General features: G+C 38.6%; 1 protein-coding gene across 1 annotated transcript in view; it reads left to right on the top strand.

Moving 5' to 3' along the window:
- The first annotated feature begins 1,485 nt into the window (after positions 1–1,485).
- The window catches only part of NKD1 (naked cuticle homolog 1 (Drosophila)), a 25,973-nt gene continuing 3,591 nt past the window's right edge, over positions 1,486–23,867 (top strand). The window contains exons 1-5 of the mRNA XM_010022927.1: positions 1,486–1,501; positions 8,670–8,776; positions 11,286–11,381; positions 20,264–20,411; positions 21,428–21,512. Of these exons, the coding sequence (XP_010021229.1) occupies positions 1,486–1,501; positions 8,670–8,776; positions 11,286–11,381; positions 20,264–20,411; positions 21,428–21,512 (452 nt within the window). The remainder of the gene's footprint in view (positions 1,502–8,669; positions 8,777–11,285; positions 11,382–20,263; positions 20,412–21,427; positions 21,513–23,867) is intronic.

Genomic DNA, 23,867 nt, shown 5'->3' with positions numbered 1-23,867 from the left:
TATTTTAATGACTTTTATTAAATAATTTAATTAAAATAAATTTTAATTTTTAATGATGGCTCCACGTTCTGCAGAGCCATCCACCATCCAGGTGGGGAAGGGTATTCTTGGCAAATGGACATTCGGATGGAGACTGCTCACTGTGCCCAGTGCAGGACTCTCTGGGAGCTGCTCTGAGCACCCACCCACCCTCCTGCCCTGTGCCTCTGCAGGACAGCTGCCCAGGACCCGTGAGCAAGCAGTCATTGCCATCTCAATTTCAAGATGCTACATTGGAACAAAAATCCACAGTGACACTGTCTAGGAGGATATTGTGGGGTTTTCCAGCAAATAGGTAGCTCAGAGAGAGAAGCTGAATCTTGAGTTGCAAAGCACATTGGGCTCTCTAGAGCAACAGAAAGGGCTGGCTCCTCCTGTAACTGTGCTCCAAACCATGCTCCAAAATGCCTCCTCTTCTGTAATCTGAGCAGTATATAGCACTGGGGGGTTCCATCTCTGGTCGTGGTCTTTAGGCTGTACTATGCTTATTAATAACAGTGAGCAGTCACCTGCGTTTGTTCTGTGGGAATCATGTCTTGTGTTGCGATACTGTGTGCTCTCTAGACTTTAAATAAGGTGGTTGGGTCAAGCCTTGATGAATTATATTCCTCTGCGTGTTTTGCAGTATGTGATGTATCACCTCAGTACCATTCCTTACCCATTCCACCCGTATGAAAAAGGAATTTGTATGTGCTGGACTATCAATCACTATACTGCTTTTCAGTTGTGTTGTGAATCAATTTCCACTCTTCTCCATTTCTCAGAGTAAGATGTAGGACCTTGAGGATGGAAAAACTGAACTTGGTACTGAGTATTAACTATGAGAGAGTTGTTAGATGTACAACTGATTGATCACAGCCAAAATAATGTTACAGCACAGGTTCACAACACTGCTGTCTCTAAAAGGCTGGCCTTTAGAGGGTCAGAGTGAGATTCCTCCTCATGGGAAGCAGTTCTGATGAAATAAATATTACAGCTCAGATACTTTTAGAGGCCCTGTTATCATAACAAAGGTGGTGGAAACATGATTTTCCCATTGAACATCTAGGTTAGATGGGAGCGAGTTGATATCAAAGTCTACATTATTAATAACTTTACCTACTTAGCCTTGATTTGAATGAAGTGTTATGTCGTGGTTAGGGTTTTATTCTTCTTTTTCTTCTCTTGTGAATCTCTTGTGTTTTGGAAAAATCCAAAGAGAAAAGCAAAATTTAAGACAGAAAATCCAATGTGAATATGCTTATCTGCAACTTACACTGAGAAGGGTTTTTAAAAAGCAAAATTGTTACCGGTTACTAACCCAAATCAGTGTACAGCCATCTTCAGAGAGGAGAGGTCTTTCTTCTTTTGCATTAAGTCATAAATGATCAGTTGGTGTCCCCATCTGTCACTGTTCAGCAACAGAATTCAACACTTTGCAGGCCCATTCAGAGCTCCAGGGACACGATGTTGTTAGAAAGTGGTAAGTGGTTCATATGACAGTGACAGTTTTCACTTAAGAAGTACTTACCCATGTTAAATGATACAGATAGTTACAACAGATTGCATTCTGTTAATGTGGCTTTGATATGCTTACTGATCAAACACCAATCTTGTTGCTATAGGTATTATCCTGAAGTATTCTGACCAAAGCTTATGGAGATCCTTCCTTCTGTCCCTATTCCCCTCCGCTTTGTTTTTTAAAATAGGAGGAGAGGGAAAAATGATCTTCTTTGATCTCTGATGAGGAAGGGGAAAAAAAAAGACTGTTCTGTTCAGGCTTTTGGCTAACACAACAAACAGTGTTTAAAATTTAACTTTGCTTAATTAATTAGTAATTCTGTTTAGTGCTGTCTGATCTTCATCCAAAAGGTATTTTGAAGCTTGAGAACTGAACATCAAAGTGTATTGGGTGAAGATGGTCAAGTAAGGCATTTAATCTGGCAGTTGTTGTTGATGAAATACAGCCAGTTGGGGAACTAATTGGAAAAGCGAATCATAATCTGGTAAAATTCAGCAAACTCACTCCCTTCAGCTAACTTAATCCAAAAGGAGTGTGAGGAATCTAGGTTTAGTGTTTAAGCATGTATGAGTTACACCCTAGCTAGCAAAGAGAGACCATATTGTCCTTTGTATCTGCATCTTTAGTGCCAACCTTTTTTGGTAAGGAGATATAAAAGATTTTTCCACCCACCCCAACAGCCAGAAAAAAAAGACACCAGACCTGGACAGAAATCTGTGATTCTGTATCAAGGCTTGGAAACACTTCTGCTTAAATATGTCAAATTATTGGGGTTAGCAAAAGGAATCAAAGCTTTAAGGAGGGTGGTGTTGCATAAACCTGTGGGCTTGGCTATTTTTTACTCAGGAGAGAAAAAGGTGTCTCAGCATTTGAGTAGATTTCAGTCTAGCAATTCCCCAGTGTCCTAAAGGAGACTTTTTAGAATCATTATCTGGTGCTTGAACGATTAGAACACATTTTATTTGTCTGTTTCTGTTGGGTTTTTTTTGTGAACTATCCCTTGGTCTGAGTCACCAGCCCCCTGCTCTGCACTTAACTGTCCCCCTGGCCAGGTCCTAGCAGTAGGTCTTGTCACATTATGAATCTTCTTTTTCACCCTGTGGTGTGCAGTTGAACCTTTGATTTGTGTTGCGACCATTAACAGGAAACCGTGAAATAGAAGATCGTGGCTTCTCTCCATATTTTCAGGGTGACATACCCATCCCAAGCTAGCACAAAGCATTACTAGTACAGTTCTTGCTAAATTGGTTTTGACTTGTCCCACTGGACTTAAAATGGACAATTAATTTCCCTACAGTAAGTTTCAGAGAAGGCAGCTTGATCTTTGTTGTTTTGAAGGGTGTGTCTAATTCATCAGCTTCAGCTTTCAGACAGAGAAAGTTGAATACATGCTTCTGGCGCTGACCCAGGACGAGCCTGTTTTTCTATGCTCTTATTCTGGTGGCTGTGGAAAAGGAATGTCACTCCCTTCCTGATCCTATTCTGCCTACGTTCATTTGCCACTGGAAAAGAGGACCTTTGCTCAAAGAAAGTTATCTCCATCGGGGATGTATTTCAATTAACTTTGTGCAATAAAACCAAAATGTATTCTTAATGGGGGTGATATTTCTTAATCCATTGCCTCCAGGAGAACTTAAAAGTGAAATCTGAATGTTAATGTCATTGTTAATTAATGGACAACTTCTCAATTTAGACTTTCAAACACAGTTATTATTGCTGTGGTTGTTGTCGTCATGCAGCCAGTGAAGAATGTCAGTTATGTTTGTCAAACCTGATTTGCAATGAAAAAAAATGCTGACAGAAACAGATAATTTAGACATCAGAGACTTCAGGAAAAACCACACAATTAATTCTCCTTCTATCCCTTTAGTCCTCACAGTCTCTGATTTTAAGTTCTGCTGCATCTGCTAAATCTGGGAATTGGAAGTGAAACCCTTAGCCCATTGACGTCAGTAGGAGTTTTAGTACTGAGCTTGGTTGGACCAGCTCTTTGATGCTCAATTCCACCAGTCAAATATTGCTACTGAAGTTCAATTTGAGCTGTTACAGAAGTGCTTATGACTTCATCTCCTTGTCTTGATATCACTATGTGTTTTTTAATTTTCCTGTTATCCTGCTTTCCCACAAGTCTCAGGTTTTAGTGTGTGGTTTGTTGTTCTTCCCCACGTACAGATAATTCTGTCCCTTTGTCTCTGGTAGTAGTTTTAAAGGATTGTTGTGGAATCCAGTCTATCTGATTTGAGGGGAAAGCTAGTAATATTTCACTTCAAAGGATCTGGTTTCATGTATGCCAGATGCTGACTTCTATAGGTGGCATTTTTGTCAGTTCTCCAATTTTACCTTTACTCTGCTTTGTCTCAAAAATTACAGTAATGACCCTGATGTTAAGATAATAGTCACTGGTAATGTCCAGTCATAATTTATTACTATGGAATTGCATAGCTTCTCCCATAGTTCTGCTTTCCGAGTTAAGACCCTGCAATCCATCACATATCTTTCAGAATGCTTGTCATCCCAAGGAGGCTCTGAGGTAGTTCATCTTTAGCCTGAGTTCTCCTAACTGCTGTGCAAATTTGGACTTGGTAGCTGTAACTTAGACCTAAACATTCATCAGAATTGCATCCTCTTGTTTCTGACACAAGATCGTTTTAATCCGTCTGACAAAAATGCTAAATGCAGCTGAAAAACAGGGTGAAACTGTCATTACTTTCAGAAAGAAGAGTGTTTGTTAAGGAGCATGGAGCTTTGCTTGAATAAGGTTTCAAGAAATCTGAAATGACAAGCCATCTGAGTGAGGGGGAAAGTTTATACAGTCACTTTTCCACCTGAGTGCAGCTCTGGTTTGGTTCTTTTTTCTCAAATGCAGGATGGAGGTGAGCCACGAATGATTTGGCTGGCTGGCGCTTAGTATTCTGCACTCATTCAACACACACAGCACAGCAATCAGTTTTACTCATTTCTGGCATTTTTTGGTGATTCCTTAGCAACAGTTGGAATTATTCCCCCCTTTTCTTAGGAATGAATACACCCCTGAAGAAAAGACCTAATTCTTCAGGGATGAGTCTTAATACCTTTAAACTGGTATTCATTCTCCTCTTCTCTTCCTCCCCCACCTCAATTATGAGTAATCGGGTGGTAGTAATTAACAATCTTAGGGAGAAACATCTGCTAGTACACTTAAGCCAGTAAGTTTGTTTTTCATGAAAGAATGGTATTTCACAATTTTTCCAAGTTAATATTTTTCCTTTATTGTCTTTCCAATTTCAAATATTGTCCAGACACATTTTTATAGTGTCTTAGGGTTATAGAAGTGAATGCAAGACCATTAATAATGAACAAGAAAAGAGAACATCATAAAGAAAACATATGCAGTATTTCAATTCATGAAACATACTGTTAGGGAACATTGTTTTTGAAAGCATATGGCTATTCCCATGAGAAGCAATATATATATATACTTTTTTTTCAGTGCAGTTGTGGATTCCCACAAGAAGGGTATTTTTCTCTGTATATTTGTCCATGTAATGCATTCTCTTTGTCAGGACTTGTTATTTGAGTGGGGTGGAAGTATTTTTGCACAGATGATATATTCTACGTGGACCTATTTCTGATGGCCTAGACTTTGGAAACACAAGTCTATTAATTCTCCACACTCCTTTGAGATAGCTATCTTGTCTGGTCTAGTTTACTATCATTGGCAGAGCTGAAAGGAAGTTCACATTGTGAATATATCTGAACCTTGGCATGCGGCTCACTGTTGGATCTCTGTTTACAGGCTGCTAGTTTTAACTGTCCCAAGCAGACATTCTCATTTTATTTATAAGTAGGTTCACCATGTGTTTGTATCCTTCATGAAATCAAGTGCATGTCAATAGTCAAAACTAAGTATAGAAACAAGATACCAAACACCCTTCCCTTCCCAGACAAAACAGTTTTACTCCAGTATGTATTTTTAAATGTTCATTGGGTTTGGATAAGGCATATGAGGATATATGCACAGACACATTATTTGATCACTCATAAATATTATTTTAATACCTCCATATTCCCCTTTAAACTTCCCTCATTTATATTTCATTTTTCTTTGCTGAATGAAACTTGACATCAGGATGAGATCACCAGATTTTCCCATTTCATGTGAGCTCCAAAATGAGTAACTGATTTCAAAGGATTATTCCCCAGAGCAGCAAGGCCAGTAAGTTCTTCAGATCAAAGGTCAGTGAAGCTCAAAGAGGATAATTTCTGGCATACAGTATTTAAACTCTCTGAAGGAGTGTATTGCAAGATGTATTCCCTCCTTCCCCAATAGTTGAACTCTTGTTTTTTGAGAAGACTAATTTGTCAAAGCACGTTTTTCCTCCGTTACATAAATTATACATTAAAGTGAAAGCTTCCTATCTGAACACACAAACTGTACATCCAGAAAGGTTATTAAATGTGCCAGTGGAAGGGCTGTGCCTGAAACCAAAAGGTAACGCTTTGCCATTCCTCTCTGAATCACCCCATGGACTGGGGAACTCTGATGCTCTTTGTGCATGCCAGCAGCTTTCAGCACGATGCAGAAGTATGGTGGTGTAGGGGAGGGAATGCTTTGTGACACACTTTGTTTTGATAGTAAAGCCCAAAAAAGAGCACTGAGGCAGGGAACAATCACATTGTGCAGGATCTGCTTTGCAGTGCTCTCAGCCATGAGAGCATGCCATGCCAATGTATTTGGGATGCTGTCCCTTAGAGACAAAAGACCATTGTAGGAGTCTTTTGTCCAATGTGTACCTTTATACATTTAAAAGTATGTGTGATAAGAGGGGTGGATTTTATTTTCAATTGGTTGTCCATTGTTCCAACAAAGCTGGGGATCATACCAGCCCACCTTTCATTTATTTCATGTTCCCTAGACCGAGATTGTGAGAGATTGCAAAAGCCCCTCATACAAATGTTTCTGTCCTCTTAGAACTGTTCATGTGAGAAACTGATCACAGGGACAAATGAGCCATTGAAACCCTAGGGGCATATTTAACAGTTACAAAGAACCACTGTCAGTGTAACCATCCTTGTTGTGAAGGCCCATGTTACCTTTCAATTTCTTGTTACTTTTAGAAGGAAAACACAAGGCTGGACTTTGTAGACAAACAATGTCTCTTGTTTTATGGGGGTCTTTTGCGGCCTTAGCTTTGAACTTCCAGGAATATGGAATTATATTTATGGACAAAGTCAGTACAGAACAAATGGCCCTTCTTCAGATATACTTCAAAGTTCTGTATTGTAAGTAATATTTATTTTAATACATGCCTTCATTGATAAACACTATACAGAAACCTGCTTAAGAAACAGCCCCTGCTTGTCCAATAACACCAGGTTAAAAGGACAAGGGAAGAAACAGCCATGAAAGCCTTCTCCTCCTTCAGCTGACCTTCTTGTTTAGGTTATGTTTGGCATAGGTAATCCTAACATGGTTTGGAGTAGAAATCAAAGTGTATCAGTGTGTCAGTATGTGTATAATAAATGTCATGTCTACTTGCATTTGTACAATGCAAATTGCATGTCTGTGTTGGGAAACTGGCATTAATATAACATCAAGACTGCAAATAAATATCAAAGTAAGGAAATTCCAAAGGTTAGGGTTTCTAGCTCATTCCTCCCTTCTTTACTGTACATCCAAAATCTTTCATAGTATACCACAATTTTGAAAACAAACAAACAAAAAAATTAATACAGTAATGTTAAATTTAAACGAAGACATAAGACTAGAAAATATGATATATTGCAGCGTGGCAACATGAATATTGTGGTGGATATCTTAGGTTTTGGAATTTCTGAGAGTATAAAGTTACAGTAAGGGTAGATTTTGGGTTTTTTAAAGTTAATAGTTCTCTTTTAAACATAAAAAAATGCTGAAAAATGGCTAATATCATAATCTCTAGCATGTTGGTGACTTGCTTTCCTGGGACAATGCCTGGGAGACACCTCAGCAGTGCTGAATGCCACAAGGGCCAGTTTGAAATGGGTCATCATGAACTAGAGGGGATCATGTCTCCTTCTTTGAAAGGAACCTGTCTTTACTGAACTAGCACTTTCATGAGATCTTACTTACAGAGGAATCCCCGAGAAATGGTTCCTACATAACATTAGTATAAAGGCTTTGGGTAAATGCAAATGCTGCAGTACAAAGGAAAAAGTGCTGACTTTAACACCCACATTCTCGCAATATTTTCTGGTTTTGGAGAGTAGGCAGGATTACTGCTATGCTGAATAAGTATGGGTATAACATTGTTGGCAGAGGCATGTGGATGTATAACAAAGAGGCTTGAGGGTAGGGTTAAAAAATCTGTGTATATTTTCATGCCATTAATTCATATAGAAATAATTTTCTTCAGATATACGGCTTCATCATATGCAAGGCTGAGTGCCTCTGCAGGAGCCAAAGGCATGGCTATTAAGTTCCTGGGCATTTGTCTTTTAGTCCACATGAGAAGTATATCTTTCTGCTATGCATCTGATACATGTTCTGTGTTGTGACGTATGTCTGGTAGATGTTAATACTGATTCTCTTTATGACTGCTATTGAATTTTGCAACTGTATTGTGTTTTGACTTGAAACTTAGGTGAAATACACTTTTCCAGACATACTTGAAACTATGCAGCTTAATCTTTTTAGCAGGTAGTGTTACCTTCTTGGAAGGTAGTAAAGTTTGTGTGTATTTGGAGAGGGAAATTGGAACAGAATGAGGACTTCATTTCAGCTTCATTACTTCATTCACTGCTGGTGAATGCAATATGTCGCAATATGCTGGTGGTTTTGCAATATGTCACAAACTTTCAGTATTTTGCAAATTATTCAACTTTAATTTACAGTAACAGTTCTGCTGATTTATATTCTCATAATACTGTGTTTGAACTTCCTGTGACTCTAGTGATGTTTTTAAGAGAGGCTGTGTACCAAAAGCTGTCGGTAGATTGTCTGCTGAAATTATCCCAGATGTGTAGTGAACAAAAAAGCAAATCAAGTATAATGATCCTCTCATACAAGTTTGCTGAAATCAATTTCACCCTATTTATAAAGATAGATTTGCAAATATAAGACTACTTTGACATTTTCTTATAAGTTTTTTCTTAAATACATTTTTCACAGTGGCTTTGCCTCCAGAGAAGACAGATGGAGTCTGCAGTGGAGATGAAAAGAAAGTAGAAAAAGAAAGTGACACACGCACAGGTTCCAAGAAGCAACTGAAATTTGAAGTAAGTCCTCTGTATATAAAAGTTTCACTGTACTGACAAGAATTACGGTAAAAAAATAACCTGTGCATGTATATAGCTCCCAATGATTGTAGTAAGTACAGGAGGGAGCAGAATTGACACATGTCAGTGTCTTAGTATTGGTGCTCCTTATGAGGTGATTAGTGAGATCTATTTCCAGGTTTGGATCCTCTGTAGGATCTGAAATATGTAGTAAGAAAAGGCATTTGTTTTAAAGCTTTATCTATGATCCTTTTGCTAGTAATTCATTATGCCAGCTACCATGTTATCAAATCTTTATATTGACTTTCATGGACTATTGCACTTTGTTAAATCTGCTTAGTGTAAAAGGTGCTCGTGAAAGCTACCCTAACCATTGGTCTTCAGTGTCTGGGCCTCCAAAATGAAATAAACCTGACACACTACACTGAAATTCATCTGATCACATGGCAGGAGGAAAAGTATCCTGCAGGGCAAGGAGTCTGATGGTCTATTTCCTTGTGGACTTACAAACATCATAAAACTGCCAGACGTGTGTAGGTGGCAGGTTTTGTTTTTACAGGGAGTGATTTAATAAATATGAGCATTGAAACATGCTGTCATCCAGCTAGATGGTTGTCTGTCTATGTGAGGAGGAAGATACTCTGGTACCAGCAAGAAACAGCACGAATTTTCATCTCTCTGCACTCCAGCAGAAGTGACAAACTTCTGCTTTTCAGTGCTGTCAGCCTGTCACAGTAATGAGCTTTGCCTTGCTCAATTGTTATTTAAAAAGACCATGCAGCCACATTGCAGCAGCTCAAGTGTTTGTTTCCTTCTCTAGAGCAGATTTAGGCAGCTGGTACAATTTATTTTTTACTGTTTTAAGGCTGATTAAAAGGAGGTAGCTTTCCCATAGGCAGTTCAGGTGTTGCTAGGTGCTTGTGTGCCTTCTTGGGGGAGGTGACTTTTCCTGCCTCTTTTCTAGGCATATTTTATATTCTACCTTGAATAGCAGTTAGTTTCGGACAGGAAAGGCATGATAAATTGCAATTAACAGTGCCTTGATGTTTGGACGTTGGAGGGCACCTGTCAACATGGTTGATGCCAGAGTAGCTGGAACTCCACTGTGCCAGCAAAGTCTGTGTTTGTTCCCAAGTAGTTCTTGGCATGCCATAAAGGTTAGCACTTGGTACTAGGCACCGTGACTAATGCAGGGAAGGTTGCCATGGCTCTTCACTAAGCAGAGCACATCCTCACATAAAGCTGTTATGTTAGGCAATGTGGGACAGGGAAGTATTAATATGTGGCAAGAAACCAAGTATCGATATTTTTCCCTTGTTCTGCAATGAAAGTTTTCCAGCTGTGTAAGCTAGGAGCGAAGAGATTGGTACGTGTTTCAAAGGTATGAAAGAATCAGAAACACAAGTGTTGAGTCAAGAGGTCTAAATCTGAGGTGGATGTGATTTGGCTTTTAAAGGTGCCGGGAATGTTTATGTAATATGAAGCTGTGTTTCCACAGTAGAGTGTGGGGCGCTTGGCAGCTTTCAGCCAGGCTTGTTACAACTGAGAGAAGACTGCCTTTGAACTCAGCAGGGGACAAGGGGTACCGGTAACTGCTGTAGGGAATTGGTTTCAAGTCAGAAGATCAACCAGGTATTTTGAGCTCTATCATGCTGAAGCTATTTGGAGCTGTTTATTTTACTTGCATACAGTGGCTTTCATTTTAATTGCACTGTAACTTTTCTGTTTTGCCTTCTTGTGGCTTTGGATAATTCTGATTGCACAGGTCTTGAGAGAAAGCAAATGATTTGCACCCAGGTGACTGGAGTCAGTCAAAGTGCATCCTTTGTTCTTGACTGAAGTCTTGGGCTTAGTTTGGGGATTTTTTTTTTTGCCTTTAACAAATTGATTCTTTCAGGCTTTCCAGAGATCACACTCTCACTAACAGAAGCACAGTCAACATAAGGTCCAGGCACTACTCCCAGGTCATTCTTACCTACCAGTTCCTAGGCAGGCTTCTTTTCAGGGGCTCAGTGGCATGATCCTGTACTGTCCTAGCTGACAAACTTTGGGTATCAAATGTCTACATCGAGGACAGGTCTCACTGGTGGGGGTTTGTGCTACATGCCCACTCTGTATTGATGGCTACTCCTAGCACTGTGGCATACTGTCTTGTTCTGTGGGTCTGTTACCTTTCTTTTCCTGAGTTAAGCAGAGAGTTCTTTCTCACTTTTAAGTGGGAAAAGTTACTACATTTCAAGAGCTTCAGAGAGTAGTTTTCTTACACCTTTTTGTGTTTTCTACAATGAAGTAGAAAGTATCTTGCAGATTCCCTGAAGTCTAGCCCAAGGGAGTTAGGATTATCATGTGATTGTGATGAGACTCCTTCACTCTGGTGGACAGAGGCCTCCCCAGGACACATCCTGAAAGCTTCCTCCCATGAGGGAGGGAGGAAGAAAGCAAGCAGCCTCCTTCTATGGGGACAGGACTTTTGCTTTAGGTAATCAGCTGCTCTTTGCATGTTTCTTAGGAACTGCAATGTGATGTGTCTGTAGAGGAAGATAACAGGCAAGAATGGACCTTCACACTGTATGACTTTGATAACAACGGAAGAGTCACACGTGAGGTAAGCAAAGTACTGCTGCCCCTTTGTGTGCAGCGTTTGCTAACAAGAGACGTGTTTTATAACAGGAATATTTTTTTCATCTATGAAATAGGAGTGTCCTGCCAACCTAAGCAGCAGTTTCGATGGACCCTTCCCTCCCAGAAAAAATCCCACCAGTAGTTTGCAGTTTTCAGATGTACTGTGGCACTTTTTAAGCTGGTTGTTGTTTAATACCTGGGATTTGCCTTTGAAAAATAGTACTAACGTTTAAGAAGGAAAATATCTGAAACAACTAAACACATTGTCAAAATAAACCCCTGCAAGTGTATATTATTCTGGCTCCTATCCTGCTTTTCAGAGTTAAGCTAACCAAATAGCAAGGTTGCTTTCTGACATTCTTTCTAGTAGGACTAACTATACTGTTCTGTCGTTTTCATGAATATTAGGCTGATCTCTGCCTTCTTCCTCCAAATATAAATAATGTGGATGATATTTGCCGGAGGACTCTAGTGAATGGCTGTCAAAGCATACTCATGTGTATTTTTTATTACCAGGATGTCTTCAAGTCATATTTCCTGTGCAAATAAGAAGCCAAATAAGAGGATGTATAGATTAGAATACGGTCCTTTTCAAGAACTTTTTCTATCTAAATTGAATTATACTTCATCTAGAAGAATGTCTTTTACTGAGATTTACTGCAGTGTGCTGTCATTGATTTTTTTTGGTGAGGTGTGTTTACTGGCTCCCGTGCCTTCAGATAATCAGGTGGAAATAGACAGGTTTTGTCTCTCTTGGGTCTTGTGCTAGTGTCTGTGAAAATCACCAAGAACTGATTGAAAGGAACAGGGTAAATACTGAAAGTGTAGTGGCCTTAGACACCAAATGAGGGCAGAGTGTTTTCCTAGAAGGCAGAAGCAAATCTCTTTTGACATTTATGAACAAATTCCAAATGTGGTGGATGTTCAGGGTTTTTAATATGTATATAAACATTGTTACTAGGCTTTTTTTATTGTCTCTACTCTGATAGTGCTTTAAATAGTCAAGTCAAGTCTGTGTCCCTCATGCAAGACAATAAGCAGATGAAAAGTAACAGACCAAGTCCAGAGTTTCAAATGGGAAGATAGGATATATAGAGAGGGGTTAAGGAGAAGGGTCGGGTGGAGTGAGGAAGTGGTACTGTATTTGTTAATGTATGGGGAACAGAGTTCAGAAAAATGAAGTAACTTGTCTGAAGTCCCACAAGAACCAAGTGTCAGGTTGAACTCAGATCTTTCAATACCAAAGGGTAAATCTTCATTACAAGATTATCATGACTCTCAAAGAATAGGGCAAAAATGCACAAAACCCAAGCCCATGCACATAGATGTCCTTTACATTCAGGCATGGAATTCCCATTAATGTCAGTGGGAGTTCCATGTGCTGAACATAATGAGAATGTGCTTTCAAGAATGTATACAATAATTATTTGTGATTACGTGGTACACCGAAGAGCTTAATTTGGCTGTACTTAGAGAATGTATTACAGCCAAATTCTACCTCTCCCTGCTACAAGAGCAGACTGCAGCTTAACTGAAACCAAATCTGTGAAGGGATTGAAAATCATACTACTCTGAGGTCTGGAGGTTGCTACATTCAGGCTTGAACCTGTGCCAAAAAAAATTCTTTTAACTAAGGGACCAAATAGGTCGATAATTTTCTTTTCTTTACATGTGACCAAAGATAGAAACAAATAGTATGCACCAGTGCAGAGTTTCCCAGTTATGTTACACACTTCTGCAAGCTGTTCCAGTGCTGTTGTACCATCCATCTTGTTGGTTGTCTTCAGTTTAATCCAGATGAAACTTAAGAGTTGTTTGTGCAAGAATGAGTAATGATAGCAGCTCATAGATAATCTTGGCCACAAAAGAGGAATTTTAGTCTCTTCATGTGACATAGAATTTGTTGTTCTATTAGCCCCAGAGAGACTGGCACTCAACATAGTTGGCCTGAAACTGTCGTTTATTAGCAGCTCTGCTTCTGATCCAGGAAAGGACTTAATGATGGTGAACATTAAACATGGGAATAATTTGAATTAAACTGAATGGGACACATGCTTTGAGTTAAAAGTATGTGAAGCACATTGCTGGATCAAGGACAGAACAGACGGTCTGAGGAAGACGGCCGATCTGTACCAGTGCTATTTAGTAAGCTGATGAAAATGCTCACAGAACTGGTCAGCTTTTCTAAACAAAGGTCCAGTGTTCTGGTGAGAAAAGCTTATTGTTCACCTTTTCTCCTTCTTTAAAAATTTCACTTTAATGTCTCCTGGATTTATAGCTGAATTTAACAGGGAGATGAAATTTCTTAAGTTAGATTTCTATCTGAAGACCTTGAGGTGCTGTACAAAAAAAGTCAGCCTTTTCATTCTGTTTTTCATGTTGGAAAAGTTAGACACTGGAAAAGGATGCGACTTTCCAACCCCCATCACAGAATAACAGAGTCACAGAATGGTTTGGTTTGGGAAGGACTTTAAGATCATCCAGTTTCAACCCACCTCCCAAGGGCAGGGACACCTTCCACTAGACCAGGTTGCTCCAAGCCCCATCCAACCTGGCCTTGAACACTGCCAGGGATGGAGCATTCGCAACATCCTTGGGAAGCCTGTTCCAGTGCCTCACCACTCTCACAGTAAAGAACTTCATTATATTTGACTTAAATATCCCCTGTTTAAGTTTAAACCCATTAGTCTTTGTCTTATTGCTGGAGTCCCTGTTGAAGAGTCCGTGTCCAGCATCCTTGTAGGCCTTCTTCCATTTCGTTTGATTCAGTCACTGTGTTTAAAATACCGGACTTCATGTCCAGAGACTTTCCAAAGGAATAGAGAGTGTTAAGTTACGTTTGTAAGAGACATGTAGGTGGGGTGCAGTTTTACAAGCTCACTAAATGTTTTTTTCATTAAAGTGTTTGAAAACTGTAAATAAGATATGATTTAGTTAATGGGTAAATTTTCCCTTGGGCTTTACACAATGACAGATCACTGCAAGATCATTCAAATTCCATCTTAGTGAAAATTCTTCTGGATCTTAACAACATCTTCAGAACTTCATACTGCTTTGATTTCCTCCTAGAGTCTGCATGACTTATTCGTAGTGCTTATAATTAGAAATTCAGATCTAGTCATGCTTCTTGAAGAGATACACCCATTATGAAAGCATACTTATTGGAATGGCAAATCATAAAGTTGGCATTAATGTATATTGTTAAACTACTCCTTTTTCTGTCATAGAGGACGACAATTTTCAGTCCTTTTAGTTTAGTGGGAAATAACTTCCCCTCCTTTAATATGTATATTACAAAACTTGGCTAATAATGTTTCCCTTCATTCCATAAGCCATAAGAAGACAATTCATTATGTACTGCAGGCCTTTTTAGAATTGACAGCTGTAGTGTAATTATCTTCACACAGATATTTGTAATCAGACTTGAAACTTGGGTAATTGAACTAATGTGTTTTGATCCACGAGGTTTTATATTAAGCTCTCTGAATGTAGTTATAATTATAAACACTAGGGGGTTTTTTTGGTTTCCCCCCCCCAGTCAGTTCTTTCTAAGAAAATTAAGTTTCTTTTGTGAGTGGCTGCCCAGGAATAAGAACACAAAGTTGCTTGTCAGGAGTGAAAAAAGGGAAATTCTTCTAAAGTAGTTGTTGAGTACATAGCAAGTGAAGCTCCTTTCAGGTTCCAAATAAGAATGATTCAAAAACATATAGGATCAAACAAAGCTGATGTTGCAAGAAAAACATCCTGCTGTATGTAAAAATCAGACTACAATCAAAGTACAAATGAGACTTTTGTACTTTTGTCTTTTTTTTTTTTTTTTCTGAGGGAAAGGTAATGAACTGATATTGATGCTTCTCTTCGTGCATTTTTAATGTTAAAAATGTTCTTTGTGTCTTACATTAAATACTCAATTTTCCTCTTATGTTTCCTTTATCCTTTTTTTTTTTAATTTTATTTCCCTTTCTAGTTATTTTTGTTCATATCCTCTGTAATGAGTGAAAGGGTTTGAGGTTATTTCTGTGTTCAAATCTCAGCACCAACTCTTTGCCTTGGGGAAGGACAGTGACTTTTTGGGGGCTACCGTTTATCAGCCTGACCTTTATCTTGGAATTTGCTCATTGCACTGTGGTTGTCAACATTGTATTAACTCATGGTGCAGAAAGAGCAATGGAACTAATGGATAGAGTAGCGCTTGTCTCTAGCAAAGGGGCCATCATTTCAACCATTAGGTTTTTGTGGGTTTATGTCAGGGAGAAATATTAAGAGGAAATAGAATTTCTTCTTTCAGTTTTGAAGGGAGTTAAAGGCACAAAGACATCTCTCCCAGACATGTTACAAAGAATAAAAGTGAATAACTGAATGTTTCCTTTCAGTGTTATTAAATGTGTTAGGGTTATTTTGTTTTGGTTTTGGTGTTTTGTTTTTATTTGGGTTTTTTGTTATTGGAGGTGGCGGTTTTGGGTTGGTGGTTTTGGATTGGTTTGGGTTTGTGGGGTTTTTTTTCCTTTTTCCTGGGGGGCTATAGGGGATGTAGGGATGTGTGTGCAAATACCTCATTCTCTCAAATTAATTCTGCTGGAAAAACCTCTTAGTTTTCTTTACAGAATCACTAGTTTGCTAACTAGTCATATTGATGACAAGCTACATTAATACTGGAAAAGCAGAGTTGTCCCTTTACCACTAATGTTCCTTACAATTAAAATGTTAATACCTGGAATAGGGACTTCCTCAGTCACTCCAAGGAATGAAGTTCTGTAAAGAATGAAGAGTACTTCAGTGTAATTTACTGTTGTTCTTTTTTTCAGACCCATTAGTTTCTCTGAGTGTTCTAAATTCCTGCTAATCTCCTACTGGAGATCTGTAAAGTATGCTGTGGATGCGTGTCTGAGGGCAGTATACATGTGTGGCCTCAACTGTTTGCTTTTTATTATTTTTAATGCAAGTATTTCTGGTGATAAAAAGTTGCTCTTTTTAATATGTTTTGTTGCATTATGCTTTTTGTTTGTTGTATTAGCTGCTTGATAAAACAGGATGTGAAAAACATACAGGTTAACACTGTTAAGCCCTTCAGGCCTGGAAAAACCAACATAGCATTCAATAAACAGGAATAAATCTGGGTATGGCATGTGCTGGCCATTTGAAGATTACTCAGCAAGCATTTATTTTCCTCTTTGAGGAAAAATATAATCATTTCAGTTTTCTTACTTGATTAAACTAGGTATCCCAGCAGAAAATCTGCACACTAGAAGCTCTTCAGAAGTTAGATTCATGCAGACTACTTTCCCTCTAATATAATCTGTTTATTATAAAGGATATTTTTTTTTAATTCTTACTTCTCTTTAGCCATTCAATATACTAGTTTACAGTCCACAATGATTTTTAACTAGGAATGTTTTAAAAGTACATTTCAGAGGAAAAAACAAAAACCAAAAACACCCCAAGCAAATGATATTTTTGGAGAAATGGGAGACTCTAAAAATCTGGTTTTGTCCATTTTTCATTTAAAAAGGGAGGAAGTTTGAGAAATGTAGGATGAAACTTTTTGTGTGGAAGTTCCAAGCAGTCTTAAGCAAAGCAGTTGTAAAATCATGTAACTAATAAAAATCATTATCCATGGTGCAGAAGGGTTAGATTCTTTGGTAGGTGGTCTCTGAAACATGCTGGTTGGTGTGCCAAGAGAGAGAAAGATTTAGCTAGCTTTTATTCTTCATGTTTGATGCTAAATTTCTTGAGGACAGTGAAATGCACAAGCAGGTGTGTAGAAGGAAAAGCTGTCTCAATTTTGGGCTGTTCTTTAAGGAATTTATGTATAGATAATGTTCAGTGGGACAGCTTTCAAGGCGAACATAGATATCCTCAGTCTCCTGACAGGCTACTGGCAGATGAAAATTCTTTTGGGGGTAAATATAGACATAGCTATAAAATATAGATTTTGTAATATGTATTTTAGTGGTCTAGAGCTACTGATTTGACAGGAAGCCATTAGCATATGAGCTGCCCAAAAAGGTCTGTGAGAAGGTAGTTTTAGTCACAGCTCAAAACTCATTGGTAGAGACCATTCATACTAGATTAGTGCCTCAGGAATTTGTATGTTGTAATTGTAAAGCAATAACTGGAAAGCAACAGGAGGTTCAAGCTTCCTTGTAGTAGGTACCTACTCAGCCAGGACTTTGGAAGATGACAGATTAGCGAAAGACTCAAGCAGACTTGTCGGACCAAATCAGAACTGTCAGTTTACTAGAATTTCCAACCCCAAATTAGGACCACAACTAAATGAATCCTATAATAAAAATGTTGTTGTCAGTATTTAAAAGATCAGCATAAGCATTAAGCAGTTACTTATGGATGTCCCCAACCTCGATCTTGGTATGTATCCAGTCTGATGAACATGTTCATTTACAGCCAGAATGCAGAGCAGATCAGGCCATCGTGGACGAAGCTGGGCAATAAATACGGAACAAAATGCAAAGACAGGAGTATAAGGCCACAAAGTGTCTTGATTACTCTGTGCAGCCTATTAAACTGCTTGGAGCCTGGACATTGATTTGGGTTAATTTGGGCCTGTTTGGCTGAGAGATTTAGATTGTCCTGATCTGATATGTGTGAGCACATATTTCTGACTTGCCAAGTATGTGTCACACAAATGCTGCATCTGGCCTTCGTTGACAGCGTTTGGAAGCATGTTTTAAACTGCTGAGTCAAGCAGCTTGTTGAGAAAGACCCTCAGAGAATACAAGGGGCAGATAGTATGCCAGTTAGCAAGTTAGCCCTCATAACTGGGGAAAAAAAAAAGTGAAAGGACAGTGGGAGTAAAGACTATTTGGTTTTGCCTGTTGAAGTTAAAATAGACTACATGGTCAGCTTGTACAAACATCTGGCATAGCTGAAAAAAGGAAAGAAGACAGATGATTGGGAAAGAAAGAGTTGATAATAACATCTTGATAGTAGCCTTGTGTGGAAAGATGCCATGTTGGCTAACCAACACTTGTTAAGGAATGTATGGGAAAGGCTACACTCACCAAAGTGCTGAGTGTAGGAAGCCCTGTTTTGAGTAAATATGGTGCTTAAGTATTCCGCTGAAAGGGAAGGTTTGGCTAATCAAGGTGTAGGATTATAGCACAATGCTCCTAGAACATAATTTATGAACACGTATAAAACAACAGATGTGTTTTGTTTGCATGTCTATATTCTTGCTTCATTGATTTTTTCTCATAGATGACTAAAAATACAGCCCTTCAAGCTGGCCATCAGATATGGCTGTGTCTATTTAGAGGTCTGGTTAGGTTTCAATTTAGGGTAGAAGTGTGAGAATTGAGATGTGTTAAAGACCTGTGAGGTATCCACCAGGTTGTCACGGAGCAGTCTTTCCCTCATTCAAGCTTTAAACCATGGTTCTTGTCCAGAAGATGGAAAACAGCTACTAGCATGGTAGTAACAGTCCCTATATAAACACTCTCGCAACAACGCCACTGAGTGCAGAAAAGTTAGAGAGTACATGGTAACATGAAGTCTGGAGCCTCTGGGATTTAGTTACTCATTCTGTCTATTGAGCTGGAAAATCATCTACTCTAAAATAATTTTTCCTGACCAAAAGGTCAGTATTCCTCTAAATTCTGTGTGAGTAGAAATTAGTATTTCTGTGTCACCTTTAAAGCTGATTAGGTAGTGACAACTGCTTTGTCTATTGACTGATAAAATGATGGGACCCATTAAAGCATACTAAACTTCGAGCTGCCATGGTTACAGGTGTGACCCCATGGCAAAGGAAAAATTGTAGAGGTTTTGAATTTTTATAGACCTGACACTTAATCCTCAGAACAAGTTATGCTTAACAAAAGATGGTTTAGATATTTCCTTTGTGTTCACAGGCATCTGGAAAGAGATTAGGTACAAATAGAGCAAGGAATAAGACCAGCATGGAGAAATTCTCAGATATACGTTGAATGGAATCTTCATAGTCTACAATGATCATTATGCTCTGGGCTTAGGTTAGTGCACAAGATCAATCTGGGTGAAATCCCTTTGAGAAAAAGTAGTGAGCCAAGAACTCTCCTTTTCATCCTGGCAATTTAAGATAGTACCCTTTTTGAGCCTGGCTGGATTAGATCAATATGAGACACCTCTGAGCTACTAGTGTTTCTCCTGTTTGAAACAATCAATTTATTAAAATTAGCTAATGTCCTTTCTGATAAAGTCAGACATGTAAGCATTTGTTCACATCCCTTTGACTTCAAAGAGATAGGTGAAGAATGTTCTGTAATAGGCCTGGCTGTATAATCTCTGCTGTTCAAAATGGAAAGTTTAGACCTGGTTTGGAGTTTGCAAAGTAAGCTAGACGCCAAAGCGCGTATGTTAGAGTGACATGCAGACAGCATTTTTTTCTAGACCTGAGGTTTACAGTTCTGCCACTTCTCTTACCTATTTTCCTTTATATAATTAACCACCCAGCTATACCAAGAAGAAGAGAGATTGTAACATCCAAGATTTTCTTCATTGCTGTATTTGGTTTGGTCATGTGAACTCAGTTTTTAGTGTAGTATGAATGGTTATCATAGAATCCCTGGCTTCTGTTGAAATCAAAAAAAAGAAAAAGCAGAACACAAGTTTGCTGATTCACAGTTTGGAAACCCTGAATATTTTGCAGTGTTGTTATTGTTTTGATCTGGTTTTCCCCATTTCATAAATATTTTGCCATGTGATGTAGACTAAAGTTCTGTGCAAGTTCAGCTCTCTTAAATTCAGTAAATTCTGAGGATATTTCAGCCTTTGATAGTCCCAAGTCCAAAGTAGTTGTAAGTATCAAAGCTGTAGGTCTCATACCATTTTCACAACAGTGGGTCTTTTTGTGTTTCCATCCAACTATAGGATATTACCAGCTTGCTTCACACCATCTATGAAGTAGTTGATGCATCAGTAAATCATTCTCCTAGTTCCAGTAAAACTCTGCGAGTGAAACTTACTGTGGCACCAGATGGCAGCCAGAAGAAAAAGAGTATCTTATTAAATCATGCTGGTAAGGATGTGCAATTGGAAAAAATACCAAAGTTTTCAAGAATCCTTCAAAAATACAACTTCGTAATTTGTTACTACAAATAAATACATATGTAAAGAAAATATAAGTATGTATTTTAAACCCCATGAATCTGCTTGATGATCTTACGTGCAAAATTGCCTACCCTCCTCATTTCAGTGTCTCTTTAGGAAATTAGCGTTCTCTTTCCTGGTTGTTTCTTTTTGGAAGTAGCAATAACCCATATGGTATGTAATTGCCTTTGTGTACCACAAGGCAGATTTAAGGCCTTTTCAACTTGTACCACTTTAACTCTGCTGATACTACACTGCTCAGTTTGTGTGGAAACAGGTGTAATGGTATAAAATTAAGTGCATAGCTGTCACTGTTGCTAGATAAGAATAAGCAATTCAGCGTAAATAGCCTTTATGAATCTATGCATAAAAATTGCACTTTTCTATACTGGCAGAGTCTGCCATTGAAAATGGTGTATACTCTGGTGGCGAATTCACATTATATTCAGTATAATAATAGTTGTATAATTACTTCAGGAGGTAAAGTAGTACTAAAAATACTTATTTAAAGAAATTTCAAGTATTTAAAGTAATACTATAGTAGAAAATGTGGGCACCTTACCCAAAAGCAAAGCCTTGTTACCTCGGTTTTAATATATCCATCTACTCAGTCAAGTGCAGACATAAGAAAATCTGTGCTTCTGGGGAGCTCTGTGATGCATAAATACAGCATGAAGCTCCAGACTACTGAGCGCTCCTGACGGACAAGTATATCAGTGTGAATGTGGCTCCATTTAACCTGCCACATCTCCTGCAGCCTAATGTCCTACAGTCAAGGTTATGTCTGCCTAAAATCTGTTGTGCGGACAAAAGCGCTTTTGAGAAGGGTATATGAAATAATACATCTTGATCTACCAACAAGAAAAATGCATTTGCAATGCAGCGTGTTAGTTGTGTTGATCAGCAAGGATAGTAATATGAGAATAATGTCTTTTCTCTTGGCAGATTTGCAGAGTGCCAGGCACAGAGCTGAAAGCAAAGCTAATGAAGAAGTAAGAAGCTCTGAGAAGAAGCAGCGGTCTTCTCTCAGGTAAGGGGAAAGAACCCTGTGTACTAACAGGCACTGGGTACCTCTGAGGAAACCTCAACCATTGATTTCTTGTTTGCTTCCTTGCTTTGCTTTTTAAAATTATGTTAAAATAGAAGAATTACAGGATTTTCACTATGGAATGATCAGCAGATTCCAGGGGTCAATACTTTGTATATTAAAATGAAACTCAAAGAAGCAAATCTGAGCACCATTTACTCAAATTTTCTTCTTCTGTTGGCTCTTTGGAGGTCATGCAGTGTCTTTTTAGATGATAGCTGCAATATTGTGCCTACCAGTGGAGTTTATAACACAGATTTGGCTAAAAGTGTCCCAAACCCTTTTAATCTCCACAGAGGCCAACTCCTGCCTTTCTCTGTCCTCCACAGTGACTTAGCAAAGGGGCCATCTCTGCTGACTCCTGCTTGCTAGAAACCATGCTTCCCTGCTGCCACATCAGCTTTAGGTCAACTTCTCCTTTGCAGAATTAGTTGTTTGGTAGTACCCATGAGGAATTAGCCTGCTTCTTAGAACTAATATAATTAATGTAATCTTACAGGAAAATTTGGATTATTTATTTCTTTGTAAGTTTCAGAATACATTTCTTGTATATGTCTGGTGTCTTTCAATGGACTCCAGCCTGTGTGACTCAGGATGCATCCATTTCCAATAAAATACAAGCACAGTGGGCTTTTATGAAGAGATGCAGGCACACTTGCAGCCATCTGTGGATTAGATAAAAAACTGGTTTTATTTCTTCCTTAATAGAATGCACAATAGTATTTTGGATGCCAGTCCAGAACAGGTCTTCTTCTTCTGAACATGTGTAATCATATGTATCAATCCTCTTATCAGGGGTTCTTCCTACCTGATAGATATTATCTGCACTGAACTTTAGAATATGTGATAATCATTTGCAATGTATTTTTCAGGTAAAAAATTTTTTTACAGCTGAGAAAAATATTAATCTCTCAGTCACATGTAGGTGTACTATTCCTTTTCTGAATTTGGTATTCTAATGGATAGAAAAAGAAATCAAAAGCAGATAATTTTGGTGGATTTTAACATAGAGCAGTTGCTCCAAACATTTGATTTGTTTTAGGATTTTAAGTTTAACACTAAGGTGGAGGGAAGCGCTCACTGAAATGCTACAGTAATGACATTGAATCATTTGTTGCATTTGTTTCTTCAGCTGCAAATTTAAGAAAAAAATAAAAATCCAGTCTTGGCTTTCCTTCGATTTAGGGATATTTGTCCAAATACATAATACATTTATCAGGAGAAGGAGCGTTCAGTCTTATTAAAAATGACAACAAAACAGTGCCTCCCTTATTTGAATAGAGTAAAAATGCCAGTGAGCTGTCCCAGTGAGTATATCCCAGGACAATAAAACTTCAGATTAAAAGAAGACTAAAATGACTTCTAATCTTCCGTTAGGAACAAAATCTTCTGTGAACTAAAGAATACTCCAAGGTTTTGCTTGCTGGCCTCAATGTAGTATTCAGATTCCCTCTGCCCATTAGCAAAGGTTTGCCCTGTGTGAATTTAAGGGCCTGGTTTTTTGTTTGATAATCTGTTGCAAAAATGCCCTTTCAGCTGCAAAAATCTCCTTGAAGTCCTGGGTTTACAAATATAGTGGTTATATGAACAGCAGCCATTTCCACTTAAATCCATAGTCACAGAGGTATCAAATGTTGGGGTAGAATCTTGGCTATGACACATTTGTCCTTCTCATCCCTTTGGATAGAGGCTTCCTAGACAGAATAAATCTGTATCTTTAGCTGCACAAGATCAGCATCATACAACTGTCAGCACCTGACAGGTTTTGTTGCATCTCATTAAATGCAGACAGGACAAAGAATGTCCTGTCACACTGTGTGTGTTGCAGGGATGTTTGTGCACTCTGGCCAAATTGCTAACCCTTAGGAGAGCTCCCTGAGGCTCGTAACAGAATCTCATGATATTAATGCAGAGGCTTCCCCTTTGAAAGCAGCAAGGAGGACTTTGTAGGAAATGCATACATTTCACAAATTCAGTCACTTAGGAATTCTAGGCAAGATGTGATTAATATTCAAGATAAAATGGATAGAAGTGTTTTTATCCTGAAGGTGGGAGATAGATGGGTTAGATTTTTCATCTGCTGGAAGCTACAGGCAGTTTTCAGCTCTAGGGCTAATACAAGTATCAAGATCAAGTAGCTACATTCATAGCTAGTTTGCCTGGCATGTGTGGTACAAAATGGATGGTGGAAGAGCTGTGGCAGGCAGCTTTGTGGGTTGGGAATCTTTGTGCCATTCTAGTTCGTATTTCACATCAGCCTCTAAAACATCTTCTTTTTTACCCACAGATACACATTCT

The sequence above is a fragment of the Nestor notabilis genome, unplaced genomic scaffold, assembly GCF_000696875.1.
Source record: "Nestor notabilis isolate BGI_N333 unplaced genomic scaffold, ASM69687v1 scaffold30579, whole genome shotgun sequence".
NCBI lineage: Eukaryota > Metazoa > Chordata > Aves > Psittaciformes > Psittacidae > Nestor > Nestor notabilis.
The sequence above is the reverse complement of the archived record's forward strand: the minus strand, read 5'-3'. Positions and strand labels throughout refer to the sequence as shown.